A 16,292-nucleotide genomic window follows, 5' to 3' on the forward strand; every position below is an offset into this window, starting at 1 on the left:
GCCTTTAATCTCAATACCAACCATAGAAGACCTGGAGGTCTGTACAGACAGGCAGTGACGAGGCAGTCATGTGGTTGGGTTTACAACCAATGAGAAGGCAGAACAGAAAGTCTTTATAAAGACAGACACACAGAAAGTAGGTCTCTTTCGGAGAGGTAGGACTACCACGATAATGAAGGGTAAGGTTTTTAGCTCTTAGCTATTGCTCTGACCTCTCGGCTTTTATCTCTGTATTGGCTCTGTGTTTCTTATTTAAAAAAATGGTTGGTTACATCTACAGATAGACACCCTTTTCTTGCCTCTGCAGACATCCACACATATGCTCATAGACACACAGAGAGATACATGCATATAAACAAATAAAAATGTAACATAAAACAAAAATTCTAGCATCAGCAATTTCTTCACAGTAACAACTTCAAATACTTCTAAGTGAAATCTCTTATATATTGAAGTATACTGACTAAGGTTATGCTCATGTAGACTTTTTAAAATGCTTATTAAAGCACTCCCTATATAATATAAACAACCCTAAATAACACCATAGTGTTCTTACATCACAACAGCCCACAGCCATGTTCACCTCTACTTCAGCTTAGCTGCCCAGTCATGGCCACACCTCAAGCCATGATTCCCCAAACACTTACACAAGCAGGATCACAAGCATTCCCCATTCCTCCCTCCCCTTTCTGAATCTGTACCTTTCCCTCATCTTCTGCCCACACTGGCAGCACTTTTTCTTGTGTGCCTCTGTCCAACCTGGATCCCAGCACTCTGAACCAAAATTCAAGTGCTGCTTAGCCACCTAGAGAGCTTGCTAAAAGCTCTTTTGGGGCCCCACTTTAAAATTCTCTTTTCTTGTATCTAAAGTAGAGTCCTAACAATCCCCATTTCTTGCAAACTCCAGGAAGTACTGATGTTTCAGCTGGGCAAGGTAACTTGTACAACCTCAGACCCTAAGACCTCCTTTGCTGTGGGATGGTCTGTATGTCAAATGTGTTGTTGATTGGTCAATAAATAAATCACTGATTGGTCAGTGGCCAGGCAGGAAGTATAGGCGGGACTAACAGAGAGGAGAATTGAGAGAACAGGAAGCTGGGTGAAGGAGACACTGCCAGCCGCCATCAGGACAAGGAAGATGTAAAGTACCGGTAAGCCACAAGCCACGTGGCAAGGTATAGATGAATAGAAATGGATTAATTTAAGCTGTAAGAACAGTTAGCAAGAAGCCTGCCACGGCCATACAGTTTGTAAGCAATGTAAGTCTCTGTGTTTACTTGGTCGGGTCTGAGTGGCTGTGGGACTGGCGGGTGAGAGAGATTTGCCCTGACCGTGGGCCAGGCAGGAAAACTCTAGCTACACTCCTTGAGCCACACTGCTCCTCCACTGATCTCCCTGTTCCCCATCTCAAACTGTAGAACAATGGAGAACAGACTACTACTTCTGTAAGTGAAAACTGAGGGGCCAGATGAATGACTCGGCAGTTAAGAGCATATAATGTTCTTGGAGAAGATCTAGCTTTGGTTCCCAGCACCCCTGCTGGATGGTTTATAACAAATTCCTGGAACTCCAGATCTGGGGATCTAGATCTCTGTCTTCAGGGGGCACCTACAAAAACTCATGAGGGTGCACACACATACACATGAACAAAAAACAAACAAACAAACAAACAAATAAATAAAAAACCTTTTATCTCACTTTAATTGCTCATCTCTCGTGGAGGACATCCTTAGGACAGTCAAAGACACTGTTTGGGACTCTCATCCCAACATAATTGTACTACCAGCTTCCAGAGTCACTGGGTAAAAGCACCAGACTCTACTCCCTAATATTGTTCTCACAGCATGCATATGTCATTCATTTCCTTCCATTCCATATTAAAGAGATCTCCTGTCTCTCCAAAAGCTAGTCTCAAGGCAGGGCAAGAGGCACTGATCTGAAAGCAATGAACTTCTGAGCACCAGTCCATGGCTACTCTCTGGGAAAGGAGTTTACTTGATCTAAGTGTCTTTTTTTTTTTTCTTTTATAATTTAATTTAATTTTACGTATCAGCCACGGATTCCCTTGTTCTTCCCCCTCCCCCTCGCCCGCCTTCCCCCAGCCCACCCCCCCATTCCCATCTCCTCCAGGGCAAAGACTTCCCTGAGGATTGAGTTCAACCTGGTAGTTGGATAAGTGAGACAGTTGATTAGCCTGATCTGTTTGGGAGGCATCCAAGCAATGGGACCGGGTCCTGTACTCAGTGCATGAGTTGGCTGTTTGAAACCTGGGGCTTATACAGGGACACTTGGCTCAGACTGGGAGGAGGGGATCTAAGTGTCTTTTAATAAAGACTGTCAAAGTATCTCCTGCACTCAAAAAGAACACACATTATTCAGTATTCAATGAGATTATTACATATTGCATATAGCAATACTTATCAAATATAATCATAAAAAGTGATAATTATACTGTGTTTAAAATGGTACATTTTCTGATTTAAAGTCATTCAAGTTTCAAAGGTAACTCCAAATGTTTACTATTACAGGTAAGTGTCTTTTCCCCAAAATGCTGGGACCAAAACCCTCCAGATTCCAGTGTTCCAGACTCTGACATCTACACAGATTTAAAGAGTTGAACATTCCTACTCCTAAACTCAAAGACTAAATTGCTCCAAAATCCAAAACTTTTAACAGGAACTTTCTAATTTTTTCAGTGGGGCAGGGGATAGGGGGACAGGTCTCATGTAGTCTGAGCTGGCCTTAAACTCACCATCCAGGCTGGAGTTTCGAGATTACAAACTTAAGCACCAGGTCCAGTTCACATGGTGCTGGGGATCATGCGCAAGGCCTCAGAAATGCTAAGCAAATGAACTACATATCCAGCCCCCAAATTTGGAATTTCTGGGCAATTCAGATCTTAGGTTTTTGATGAGGTTGCTCAACTTGCCTGCTACTATTATTCCAACCCAAGTGGCTTCAGAGCTGCCAGCATTACATCAGGTACCCAGTGCTATCTTCATGCCTGTAACTTCTACAATTTCCCTGAGACTTGTAAGGTATAAATTATAAACTATTTATCTTCTCAAACACTTAGGACGTTATTCCAATGCAGTCTTACCTCTAAAACAAATGCATCTTTTTTCCCATGTGAAAGGTCTAATTCTGTAACTTCATCAGAACTTTCTGACTGTGATCTTAAAAGTCTTGAGCGCTGTCTAGGTTCTGGGATGGGTGACCCTAGAATCTCTTCAGGTACCTCCTGAAAGACATGCAATTATGGAAGTTTTTGTTTGGTTTTCAAGTTTTATATTAATAGGCAGATTCCTGAGGAGGAAAAAAAACCCACACAGTATATTCAGTAAACTCTATATTTAAGTTTAACCTTTCCGATTATAGAAGACACAGATATTTCCTTTTATCTACAAAAGCTGACATCTAGTGCACAGACAGGGAACTACTCAGGCTACAAGTATCTCTACATACTGTATGTCTTTTCTATGAAGAATTTCAAAGTACAATTGACTATATAAAGATTTAACAATTTTCCAGGAAAGGATACTACTCTTTCATAGCCTTTCTTATCCAGTAGCAATTTTTAAAGCTCTAACACAGTTAAATGTAAAGAATAAGAAATGTATGTGTATATGACAAGATAATACATACATATACAAATGCATGTACAAGATTTACAATTTATAATGCTAAATAACCTTCAATAGCAACAAAACTGGTCTTTACAATCAATATATGATGATATCATCCTGCATGGATGTGTGTTTTAAACAGCCAATGACCTGGGCTGCAGTATGACAAAAGGCAAAGCCTGCTACTGATGTACCAGAAACTTCCTTTACAAAAATGAGGTTTAAACAGAGGCTTTCAAAATAGCATGTTAAATGTTCACTGCTGGTGTGTGCCTAAGGAAAAAGGCAAGCATGGTTACCAGACTCAGAAAAGAAACTCACTAAAGAGGTGTAAAGTATATGAGGTTGAGAGACAAAAAAAGACAGTTTTGGGTTGGTAATACAAATTAGGATAGAAAGAGTTCCAGGCGCAAAGCTACACAGAGAAACCCTGTCTCGAAAAACCAAAAAAAAAAAAAAAAAAAAAAAAAAGAAAGTAAATTAGGTACAACACTCTGGATTCATCAAGATAGGATAGATAATGGAGTATTTTCTCTGAATTTGTCAAATGCTAATGGAATAGACATTGTTAATGTAATTATTGCATATATATATATATAGTTATTGTACTTATTGTATATAGTTTTTCTATGTTAGTTAAAACCTTCACTTTTTCTTTAGACACAAATTGGGAAATGTGTGATATTTTGTTTGTGTTCTGACAAATAAATCTTGCCTGGAGATCAGAGGGCAGAACTTGCTAGCCACTAGTTAACCATAGAGGCCAGGCAATGGTGGCTCACACCTTTAATCCTAGCACAATTAATCCTAGCACAATTGGAAGAAGGAAACAGGAAAATAAGGTGGGTCGAGATAGGATCTCGAAGTCTGAGGATTCAGAAAGCTAAGAAGTGACTGTGGCTGCTCCTTTGCTTCTCTGATCTTTCAGCTTTTATCCCAATATCTGATTCCTGGTTTTATTTGATAAGACTACTTGGAATCACGCTTCAATTACCTTTGCCAGGTAGCTAATAACCACCTATAACTCCAGCTCCAGGAAATCTAACAACCTCTCTGGCCTCTGCAAGCACATGCACTCACATGCATATACTGCTGCCCTCCCATATATACATAACTAAATAAAATCTATAGTTTAACATTAGCATATTAAAAGGTGGGTATAGAATGACTGCTATACAAATTTTTTTTTTTTTTTTGGCTTTTCGAGACAGGGTTTCTCTGAGTAGCTTTGCGCCTTTCCTGCAGCTCACTTGGTAGCCCAGGCTGGCCTCGAACTTACAGAGATCCGCCTGGCTCTGCCTCCCGAGTGCTGGGATTAAAGGCGTGCGCCACCACCGCCCGGCGCTATACAAAATTTAAAATGTGAACAGTGGCATGGTAATGAACCCTGGATATCAACCTTGTCAAACAATTTTTAAAAATAAAGACAATAAAATACTTAGTGTCTGAAGTAAGGAAAGATATACTGGAATAAAATCCACACCTGCTGAAATTTTAAAAATCATAACAGATTTTCTTCTTCCTCAAAAATCCAAGTTGTGTGAAAGAAAGAGCAACTCAATGTTCACTGGGTAAAGTAACTTAATTTGTATTCTTATTAAATATATCTTCAAGGGGCTCTTATAGCCATCCTTCAGTATTCACAGGACCCCATGGATATTAAAATATGTGGGTGCTTAAGTAAGCTTCACAAGATGACATAGAATCTGCACATAACTTACACACAATTTGCTGTGTGTGCTTTAATTATTTTGTAGAAACGGAGATCAAATCTAGGGCCTAGCACATGCTAGGCCAGTGTTCTACACTGACACTTGGCAGGCAGTGTGACTGCAGGGCACATGAAGGAAAGTCTCTCCAGTGGGCGATCAGGACGGAGTCACATAGGCAGTCAACAGTGAAAGAGCAGCTGCCACCACTGGAACCAACAAACAGAAACGACACAGAGCTCCAGTGTAGCTTCACTGAACCCAAAAGGCATAAACACAGTAAGTGCATGTTCAAATACCAAAATATCATTTCCTTACAAAAGGAAAACAATGGACTGCAAACATTATTCAGCAAGGGCTATGACAGCTTTTTAAGACTATTTTTCAGATATTAACATAGTAACACATCAGCATTTCATTGCTTTTAAGTTTCAAGTCACTGTCCAACAGAAACAAAGCAAGTTGACACTAGATAATAAAGAAAAGACAGAACTAATTTTAATGAAAATTATTCTTATCTAATTATATTCAAAACTTTACATTTTCAACATGTAATTAAAATAAAAACATTGATGAGATATTTTACCCTACTTTTATACTGTTTGCCCCAATTCAAGCTAGTTGGATACCAAGGTCTCAGTGGCTGCCACACTGAGCTTCACAGTTCTCATCAAATCCCTGAGCTCTCAGTCATCTTCACCACTTTGCTCCAAGAACACGACAAAAGATATAGGTGAAGCGAGAATTCTGGAGCAGTATTTTAGAAGACCAGCCCAAACTAGAATTATGTATAAAATGATTAAAACATTATTCAAACAGTATTCCTTTGTGGAAGTAGTTATTATCTGAAACTCATAAAAAGATAGTTTCATTGTAACTGCAGTACATTTCTTTTCATTCAGTGATGGGAATGTCATTCTGTATTCTGTGAATGTGTGTTGCTCTGATTTGGTTGATACATAAAATGCTGATTGGCCAGTAGCAAGGCAGGAAGTATAGGCGGAAAAAGCAGACAAGGAGAATTCTGGGAAGGAAAAAAAGAACTGAGGAGGAAACGCCAGCCTACCATAGAGGGAGTAGCATGTAATATCATACAGGTAATGCCACAGAACACATGGCAACATATAGATTAACAGAAATGGGCTGAGTTTAAATGTAAAAGCTAGTCAGTAGTAAGCCTGAGCTAATGGCCAAGCAGTTTTAATTAATATAAGATCAGATCTGAGTGATTATTTTATAAGCGGCTATACGGTCCGTGGGGCTGGGCAGGACCAGAGAAAACTGCAGCTACAAATGGCACCCAATGGCTCGAGTTTCCACTTAAAATCTGAGAATACTTAATAGGTAATTCTAAATAGAGCCAAAAACAGGTTCCTGCTTCATGTCTCATGTGGGTGGCCGCAACATGTGGGCTTGAGCTACTCTATGGTGGGTTTGTGGCATGTGGCCTTGACCTACAGAGGTGTCTCCAAGCTGTACACTATTCTGCATGGTGGATATAGCTTTTGCTAATACAAAAAAAAAAAAAAAAAAAAAAAAAAAGGGTTTCTGGGTTACACGCTGCTTTAATAGAGGCATTAACCCACTGCCTCCCAGAGTCCGGCAGTGAGCATGGTTCCCCCAAAGCTGGCAGTAAACATAGTTCCACCATGTTGGAAGGCTGAGGTGGGCAGAGCCAACAGCCAAAGCTGACATTTCAGTACTAGCCACTGCAGTTTAAAGCTAGATTCACAATAAGTCACATTCAGATTAAATAAACCTCTAAATGGTTTACAATGTGTGTAAAAATGTACGTAGGCTTGGAATAGAGAAGAAAATGAATATAAACAGTTATATAAAGAAATAGTTTTTAAAAATAAAGTCTTTAAAGGGACAGTAAAAGTAATATAAAAAATAAGCCACATAAAGATGGAAATCACACAGCGAGTCTGGATTATATTGTCTTTGGGATTTTTAACTGCAGAGAGACATTTGATTGTAAAAGCTACTGAGTTAAATCAATATGTATATTTTAAAGGTATCTTGATTTCAAAATTTATGTCTAAGGATATGTTGCTTTGGAAAAGAGGTTCTGCTTTTGTTTCCAGAGAAGATGAGAACCTGTGGATTGCTTCCAGGCTAATATGGTTTGATCAGCCAAGACCCCTCAAAAGGTCTCCAATGACACCATGGCCCAGATCATCCAACATACAAAATCAACTTCAAGGCAACTGGCTCAGAGAATACAGCATCACAGACTACTCCAGTCAGGACTTGACCATAGTTCTTAATTTTCTCAGGATCCCCATTAGATTGTCAGCACCTTCATCCAGCAAAAAGTAGTATGAGAAGTGATGCCCAAATTTCTAAAATATTGTTCATAAATGTTTATTTTTGTTTAAAGCAGGTTGATTATGAATGCAACCTCTTTCTAAAGAAGAAAAGAGGATATTATAGATATGATAGGATAAAGAGTAAGAGCTTGTTTAAAATGTTTTCGATGCTATGGATTTTAGTTTATTGATACAAATTTAAAGTTAATTTTGTTATACTGTATTATATTTCTACTCTTGTTTAAGGTATTATGTTTGTGCAGCTCATTTAAATTATAATGGATAATTAAGAAATACAGATTAATAATTAGTCTTCTATGATAGTCAAACTTATAGTCATGTTAGTTAAATTTTCTAGATATACATATATATATAATTCAGTTAGGTAGGTAGTCTTCAAACACTTCAAAGACCTACAGAATATGGCATTTAAAATGTTTTAAAAACTTAGACTTTCTGGACAGTGAGACATATTGCTCCTGGCAAGACCAATTTACTTCAGAGAGAATGGGCATCGAAGACACTCCATATGGAATTTATCTTCTTCTTGACAAAAATAGCCATTTGGACAAGAAACTGTTCTTGCCTGGAGTGCTTAACAAAACGTTGTATCGACTGGACATGCAGGACCCAAAGAAAGGTGACCACTGAACTTTGCAAGGCAAAATGGTGCTTCAGATTCCTGCTTCACAGAGGAAACTGCTAGACATTCTACAGGACACAGAGAGAAGTGACTGAGAGACTCTAGGCCTGTGGGCTGAAGATGGATGCCTCGACGTTACAGAGGAACTTTGGGTAACTGTCCAGGCAGGCACCTGTCTCTGTCATTCTAGAATTTTGGAAGTTGCTTACAATGCTCTTCCTGTTTACTTAGGTAATATTATATCCTTCTGAGGTCTTTGATATAGTTGAAGACTAGATAGTTATAATTTTCCTTAGTTATGATAAAAAATGAATTAGATATAAAACCTTACTTAGACTCACAAATATAGATAAAAAAATTTTCTTTAATTTTACAAAATACAAATAGACTAAATATTGTAGCTGTAATTCTTGCTTGATAACTATTTTGTTATATATAATTTTACCATGTTGAAGTTAAAACCTTCCTTTTAAATAGAAAGAAAAGGGGAAATGATGGGAATGTCATTCTATATGCTGTGAATGTGTTGCTCTGATTTGGTTGATAAATAAAACACTGATTGGCCAGTAGCCAGGCAGGAAGTATAGGTGGAATAAGCAGACAAGGAGAATTCTGGGAAGGAAAAGCATAACTGAGAAGAAAACACCAGCCCACTGTCCAGGGAGCAGCATGTAATGGCACACAGGTAAAGCCATGAAACACGTGGTGACATATAGATTAACAGAAATGAGCTGAGTTTAAGTGTAAGAGCTAGTCAGTGGTAGCCCTGACCTAATGGTCGAGCAGTTTTGATTAATATAAGCTTCTGAGTGATTATTTTATAAGTGGCTATATGGTCTGTGGGGCTGGGCAGGACCAGAGAAAACTAGGCTACAATTCAGACTATGACTGAAGGCATCTGCAATGTATGACAGTGTGATGCAGCTACAAGCTTGGCGAGCTTGACTATGGAAAGAATGGCAAGCAACCTGAAAGAAGGAGCAGTCGCTGAGACATCCCTGCTATTGCACTTTCACACTAAGCAATCTTTTTTACCAAAAGGGATCTGTTTCCTTTTTCTCTCATGAAGGGTCTCACTCTGCAGCCCAGGCTGGCCTCAAACACACATCAATTGTTCCACTTCAGCTTCCCAAGTGCTAGGATTACAGATGTCAATCAATATGCCGCCAAAAAAGAGCATTTTAAATCACTTACATAACAACAATTTAACAAATATTTACTTAGAGGCTAGTATTGTAAAGAGACCTTTCTACGTCAAGAAACACAGCTGTAATGGAGTTTTACTCTACAGGTCACAATAGGCAAGAGAAAAAATGTTTAAACCCTTTGGGTATGTACAAAAGTGAAGCATGTGAACATGCACACACACATACGTTTAGAGCACACCCACATGGGTATCTCAGGAAACAAACAGAGAAAGCGACAAGAAGCAACACTTGGAAGGAGAGTTGCACCTTGTCCATTCGATGTCAGAGGAATCATATCCAAATGCAGATGCTTAAGCAAAGATAGAAGGGGAGGTGGAAACATTTATGTCCAAAATAAGATCTCCTCCAAACACGCTGCATCCAACCAGGAACTGCTACACTCACCATGCAGGCTCTATTCACTTACCGGAGGATTGATTTCATACAGTTCTTTGTTTCTGGCGATCGTGTCATTTATTTTCTTCTGCATGTGGGAGATGTGCTGCTCATAGGAGCCATCATTAGGGGTCTTCCCAGCAATCTGGATACCACCGGGCGTTGGTAAAGCTGCTAAGTAGACCCCTGTGGCCGACTTGTGAAAGTGACAGGGATATAATCAGACAGAACATCAAATGACAATGGCTTCAAGTTCCCTACCTAGTAATGCGCACTTCGCTCTGTACAAAAGACACATGGCCAGGGCATGTCTGTAAGAACACACAAAAACACTCTGCTAACAGGTGTTGGTCTACTCAGGGAGGTTCCTGAGTGTATGGGAAACAACTGTGAAAGGGGATCTCTAAGTAACCAACTATATAGTTTTTAAAGCTTTTGCCTCATTATATTAAAAAAAAAAAGTTGAAATCTGAGCAGTTTGGGCAAGAGAATATGATGTTCTAGGTAAGTCTGTGCTTTCTTTGTGAGTTCCAGGCCAGTCTGGGCTATATAGTGTTGAGACCATGCCTCAAAATATCTAAAAAAATACATAAAAATAATTTGAAATCAAATATACCTTAGCAAAAAGAAAAAAGTTACTAAAACAGTTTTTTAAAAGTTACTAAAACAATGAGTAGACAGTCTGCCTTTAGAAGGGCAACAGTAGAGGAGAAGAGCTGCAATCACATATAGAAAGGATGAGGTAAGAAATGCGAGCAGCCTCCTCCCTGCATCTCATTCTCCCCCTTACTCCATAGTCACCAACAGAAACAATTTACCTGACACATTTATTTTACTATTTAACACAGTGACAATTCCTCATTGTCATCTACATTCTCATCTACAGCAGTCACTCTACATTATGAGTATTGGAAAACTATGGGAACTATAAAGCAAGATAAAATCTGCACGTGCATGTGTGTTTAAGCTATCACAAGCAGAGCAAAAGGTAAAGAAATCTAAGCATTAAGGTAGTATAGAGGCACATGCCTGGAATCCCAGCTCTTGAGAGGCAGAGCCAAGAGGATCGGAAATTCAAGAGCAGCCTCAGCTACATAATAAGTCCAAGATCAGCCTGGGCTCCATAAAACCGTATCTCAAAAAGAACAAAAATAGGGCTGGAAAGATGTCAAGGAAAGGCATCCTCTGTCAAGCGTGATGACCTGAGTTCCATCCATGCAACTCACATGGTGGAAAGAGAGAAGTCACTTCCACAGGTTGTCCTTTGGTCCCCACATGTGCACCATGGTCTGTGCATCATGGGGTGCACATACACACAAATAAATGTGAAACAGTAACGAGAGCAAAAAAAGAAGCATTAAAGTGGAGGCATGGGAAATAGAGGCAGTTCTTTCAACTTTGGATATTTGTATATTTAATCCATCAACTGTCAACTTTTCGACATTCTATAATGATGTCTACACATCATCTGAAACTGGTTCTAGGCAGTAGTCTTCCACAATGTAATCAGCATAGCCATAACTTAGCTCCTCATATCCACCACTAAGGAGCCCTGCCAAGTCTTAATATCACCTAAATATTTCTGGTCCATTCGCTGACTGATGACACACAACAGCCTTGAATTGCAGAACCAGATGGGCCTGGGTTTGAAACCACTGACAGCACATATGCCCCTGTCACTCTGGAATGCCAGCTTGTGGCAGCACTGTCTTCTCCTCTTAAGTGACACCCAGCAAGGGGCTCCTATGTCAGCCATCACAGAAGCTAGCTTTTGGATCGTGAGACTTGGGTGCACCCAGTGCAGCAGCACAGAAAATGGCAGGTGGCTGGTAAATGACATCACTAGAAAACACAAAAGCATTACCTGGAGCAGGCCTTAGGTTACATCAATGCCAAAAACTAATCGATTCACCACAATCACATAATTATTTCCTACATACAAAAATGTACAGCTGAGAATGGTTGTGTATTCCTGCAAATACAGCACTCAGGAAGGTGAAGCAGAAGGATCATGATTTTGAGGCCAGCATGTATTAGCAAGAACCCTCCTCAAAATTTAAAAAATTAAATAAAATTTTCATACTTGTCCTAATAAAAATAGGAAATAAAATAGGAAATAAGTTTGTATCTTAACTATAAATTTTTATAGAGAAAATACTAGAATATCCATAGATTTTTATAAGTTAAATACTTCTACATGTCTTTAAAATATGGCATTAAGAATTAAAATTTGAGCCGGGCGGTGGTGGCGCACGCCTTTAATCCCAGCACTCGGGAGGCAGAGCCAGGCGGATCTCTGTGAGTTCGAGGCCAGCCTGGGCTACCAAGTGAGTTCCAGGAGAGGCACAAAGCTACACAGAGAAACCCTGTCTCGAAAAACCAAAAAAAAAAAAAAAAAAAAAAAAAAGAATTAAAATTTGAAAGCTGCCAACACACAGATAAAAATCCTATAAATGTCAATGGCCCAAAATATGAAAATATAATAACAGAGTTCAGATTATTGGTTTCAACTCAATAAACTAGGAATAATAACTTTTAGACTGATCACAAAATCACATAAAAGCCAGTCACCAGACTCACTTCCTAAAGTGTCTCCAACCATTAAAGGCTGGATGTCTGTTTCTTTAGCTAAGTCTACTTTTGTTTGCTTATTCTTCTGAGACAGGTCCTTGCTGTGTGGCCCAGGCAGGCCTTGATCTCCTGATCCCTGCCTCAGATGCCTACGTGACTATAAGAATGCATCACCACATCTGGCTATGTTGTTTCTTGAACTATAAGGATGAACGACCACATCTGGCTATTCTGTTTCTTGGATTATAAGGATACATCACCACATCTGGCTATGTTGTTTCTTGGACTATAAGGATAAAGACCACATCTACCTATTCTGTTTCTTGGATTATAATGATGCACGACCATATCTGGCTATGCTGTTTCTTGGATTATAAGGATACACGACCATATCTGGCTATGCTGTTTCTTGGATTATAAGGATGCATCACCACATCTGGCTATGCTGTTTCTTGGACTATAAGGATGCATGACCACATCTGGCTATGCTGTTTCTTGGACTATAAGGATGCACAACCATATCTGGCTATGCTGTTTCTTGGATTATAAGGATGCATGACAACATCTGGCTATGCTGTTTCTTGGACTATAAGGATGCACTATCACATCTGGCTATGCTATTCTTTATATAATACTCTGAATCCCACACAACACACTCTACTGTTACAGAACTGACAAAAAGACATGCAAAAGCTTCTCAACTCACCGCTAAGCCCATCAACATGTTTTCACCCACTGTGATCTGAATTCTTAGTCCAAACAAAGCATTCATTCCTTTGAGTTTAAGCTTGTTCATCAATTGAGTGTGGACTTCATACTCCATAAATGGCAGGAGATTACTGATAGCTGTAGCATTGGCTTCTGCCTGGGCTTTCTTTTTTAAGCGACATAATCTACAAAGGAGAATAATTCTGTCAGCTCACAGTATTCCTGGTACCATCCTAAGAAATGTCCAGATGGGGATCTGGTTCAGTGGAAGACTTCTTTAGTTAGATTTTTGATGTCTTGGGTCCAATCTCCAGCACCAATGAGAAACAGAAAAGACTCCCTAAAAGCATGCTTAGTAAAACACTAGTCTCAAACATATTTGCTCTACTGTAATCTGTTGCTTTGCCATTTTTGTCACTAGATGTGTCTTTACTGAAAGTTATAGTTCAATTACATAGAAAATTAAAACCCCAGAATCTTGAGAAATAAAATAATTAATGAGCAGAACCACTATATAATTAAAAATCTTAGGTTCCAGGCCTGGAAAGATGGCTCAGCAGTTAATAACACTGGCTGCTGTTCCAGAAAACCAGATTTCAAGTCCACGCACCCACATAGCAGCTCACAATCATCTCAAACTCCAGTTCTAAGGGATCTGATGCCCTCTTCTGGTCTCTGCAGGCACCAGATATGAACTTGGTGTGCATACATATCGCTATGCAGGCAGGCAAAACACCCACACACATAAAATTTTTAAAAATCTTAGGTTCCATAACTGTGTGTGATAGGGGATAGATGAATAGCTGAGAGGAACAGTAGGTTATGCACACAAGTTACTTGAGCATCTATTATGTAACAGAAAGCCTTTAAAAGGACCATATTTAGATCAACACATACTCATAAACAACAATAATGACAACCAGAAGACATTGATAAAGGCACTGTGCTCAGAAAACACTTGCAATATAAAAGTAAACACATTTTCAGACAAACAAAAACAAACATTCATCACCAACAGATCATCAAAAAATACTAAAGGATATATACTTAGGGGGAGAGGGAGATAATCCCAGAGGGAAGCAGAAGATAGAAGAGGAAAAACACCAAATAGAATAAAAACATATCTTTATGAGGTGGGTAATGCTGAAAGCATTGGGTTATGCCTTAAGCAAAGAAAGAGCTGTGACATGCACAGAGAGCACTCTGGCCAGAGGAAACCTGACCCTTAAACTCCAAACTGGAAGGTGATAATATGCAGCCCTAGAGCCAACCAAGAAACACCACAGTAGCTAGGTGAAGAGCTCGCCAAAAACCCACATATAAAAACTCCAGCCCTTTGCTTGCAGCCTTCCAGAGTCTGTGTCATTGACTCTGCGTTTACCTATCCCCCTCCCCACCGTCCTAGGGAGCAGAAACAGCAAGAACCCAGCTGCAGAGCCAGCAACATCTTAGAACAAAACTCAATGTAACTTTGGAATTAAGCTGTTGTGTGAAAGTTAAGAGGACAATATCAATAATTCCCTGGACATGAATGGGGTGCTGTTTACTTACAGAGATGAGCAGGAAGTGGGGGACCATCAGTTCAACTGGAACAATGTGAGACACATATGTCTCATCATATTAGGGTGCGAAGTAAGAGTTCTGTAGCTCTGAAGCTCAGAAGCATGTTTACACTGGATTTATAAATATGTGCTCACAGGCATAAACATAGCACACATACCTGTAAGTTGACAGTGGGTCCAAACCCATATCTCCCATTAGGATGAGTCAACTGAATGAAGAGCATTCACTATGTTCAAATAAAGACTCGGTGTGACACTGTGAAATCAAAGGAGTCTCAAGGAGAAAAGGACCAAATGTTTCACTACCGCTGAAGTTTCAAGGTGAGGATAGAAACACCCAAGGGACCAGGGAACCTGGCAGCTGTTGGTGACCTAGACACTTTGTGGGGGAACAGCCCCCATACTTATTTACCAGGAACTCTTGAGGAATGAGGGATAAGAGACTTAGTCAGAAATAGAGAGGGAGAAACCAAGAAAAACACAGGATAGACTTGGGTGGGCCTGGATCCTTATACACCAGCCCAGAACTTTATTCCAAAGCTCTATTTATAACAATGCCAGGAGGTGGAGCAAAAGACACCCCCCCCCCTTGCTAGTTAGACCCTTAAAAACACCTGGTACCTGGGTCCATGGTCCAATCACCCTCCCATGCAGTCCTGCTGGACACAGCCACTAGGAAACCTAGTGGGCTCCAACAACACTTAAAGCTCTTTGCTTTAAGTGTCACACTGTAGGATGTCCTATTCTAATGCTGAACAGCTGAGTGCCACATGAAAGAAACAGTATGGAACACAATTCTTAAAAAAAAAAAAAAAAAAAAAAACTAAACACCTAGTTCCAAAAAATATCAGAGGTCTCTAAAGCAGTTGATGTTTAGCCACATTCCAAGCCAGTAGAAAAGTTAATGCATGTATATAATAAAAGCTTGTACAACAGAATTGTAGAATATTATTTTAAGATGTATTACATTTGTTTGTGCTGTGGAACATTTTTTTAGTGATACAAAGATGTGTTGCATTCTTTTATGCTGCACTTGTTTAACTCTGTGACACTGTGTATCTTTGCCTGTTAAAACACCTGGTGACACAGCGGGCACAGGCCCAGAATACAGCACCTTTCCACAGAGCCCACAGAGCCCTCCGGCCACCGCCACCGTGCTGGTGGGGGTAAAAACAAAGGCGACAACAACCACGAAGCGGGAACACCTGACACACGCCGCAGCCAGCCAAAAGGAAGCCGATGGTCCAAAGAGCCGCCCAAAGAAAAAAAGAGGCACACCACGCTGCAAAGCACGGGAAGCACGCGCGGGCCGGGCTCGAGGTGCTGCTTTGACCCAAGAGCGGAGGCTGAGGGAGTGGACGGGAATACCCAACAGCCTCGGAGGAAACGGCAAGCTGAGAAAACCATAGTCCTTTAATGTCACAATGGCTGAGGGGTCACCAACTGGATCAGGCCCTCTGAGTGGGTGAGACAGTTGATTGGCCTGATCTGTTTGGGAGGCATCCAGGCAGTGGCACCGGGTCCTGTGCTCATTGCATGAGTCGGCTGTTTGAAACCTGGGGCCTATGCAGGGTCCCT

The 16,292-nt window shown here is 40.1% G+C and overlaps 1 protein-coding gene across 5 annotated transcripts in view; it reads right to left on the reverse strand.

The window, feature by feature from the left end:
• Nucleotides 1-16,292, reverse strand: part of C2cd5 (C2 calcium dependent domain containing 5) — a 97,582-nt gene that overhangs the window by 20,618 nt on the left and 60,672 nt on the right. For all 5 annotated transcript variants that reach the window (XM_059258769.1, XM_059258768.1, XM_059258767.1 and 2 more), the window contains 3 exons: nt 13,151-13,337; nt 9,905-10,069; nt 3,101-3,241 (listed from right to left, as the gene is read on the reverse strand). In XM_059258769.1, coding sequence (XP_059114752.1) covers nt 3,101-3,241; nt 9,905-10,069; nt 13,151-13,337 — 493 coding nt within the window. The remainder of the gene's footprint in view (nt 1-3,100; nt 3,242-9,904; nt 10,070-13,150; nt 13,338-16,292) is intronic.

Source organism: Peromyscus eremicus, chromosome 3, assembly GCF_949786415.1.
Source record: "Peromyscus eremicus chromosome 3, PerEre_H2_v1, whole genome shotgun sequence".
In the NCBI taxonomy this organism is placed as follows: Eukaryota; Metazoa; Chordata; class Mammalia; order Rodentia; family Cricetidae; genus Peromyscus; species Peromyscus eremicus.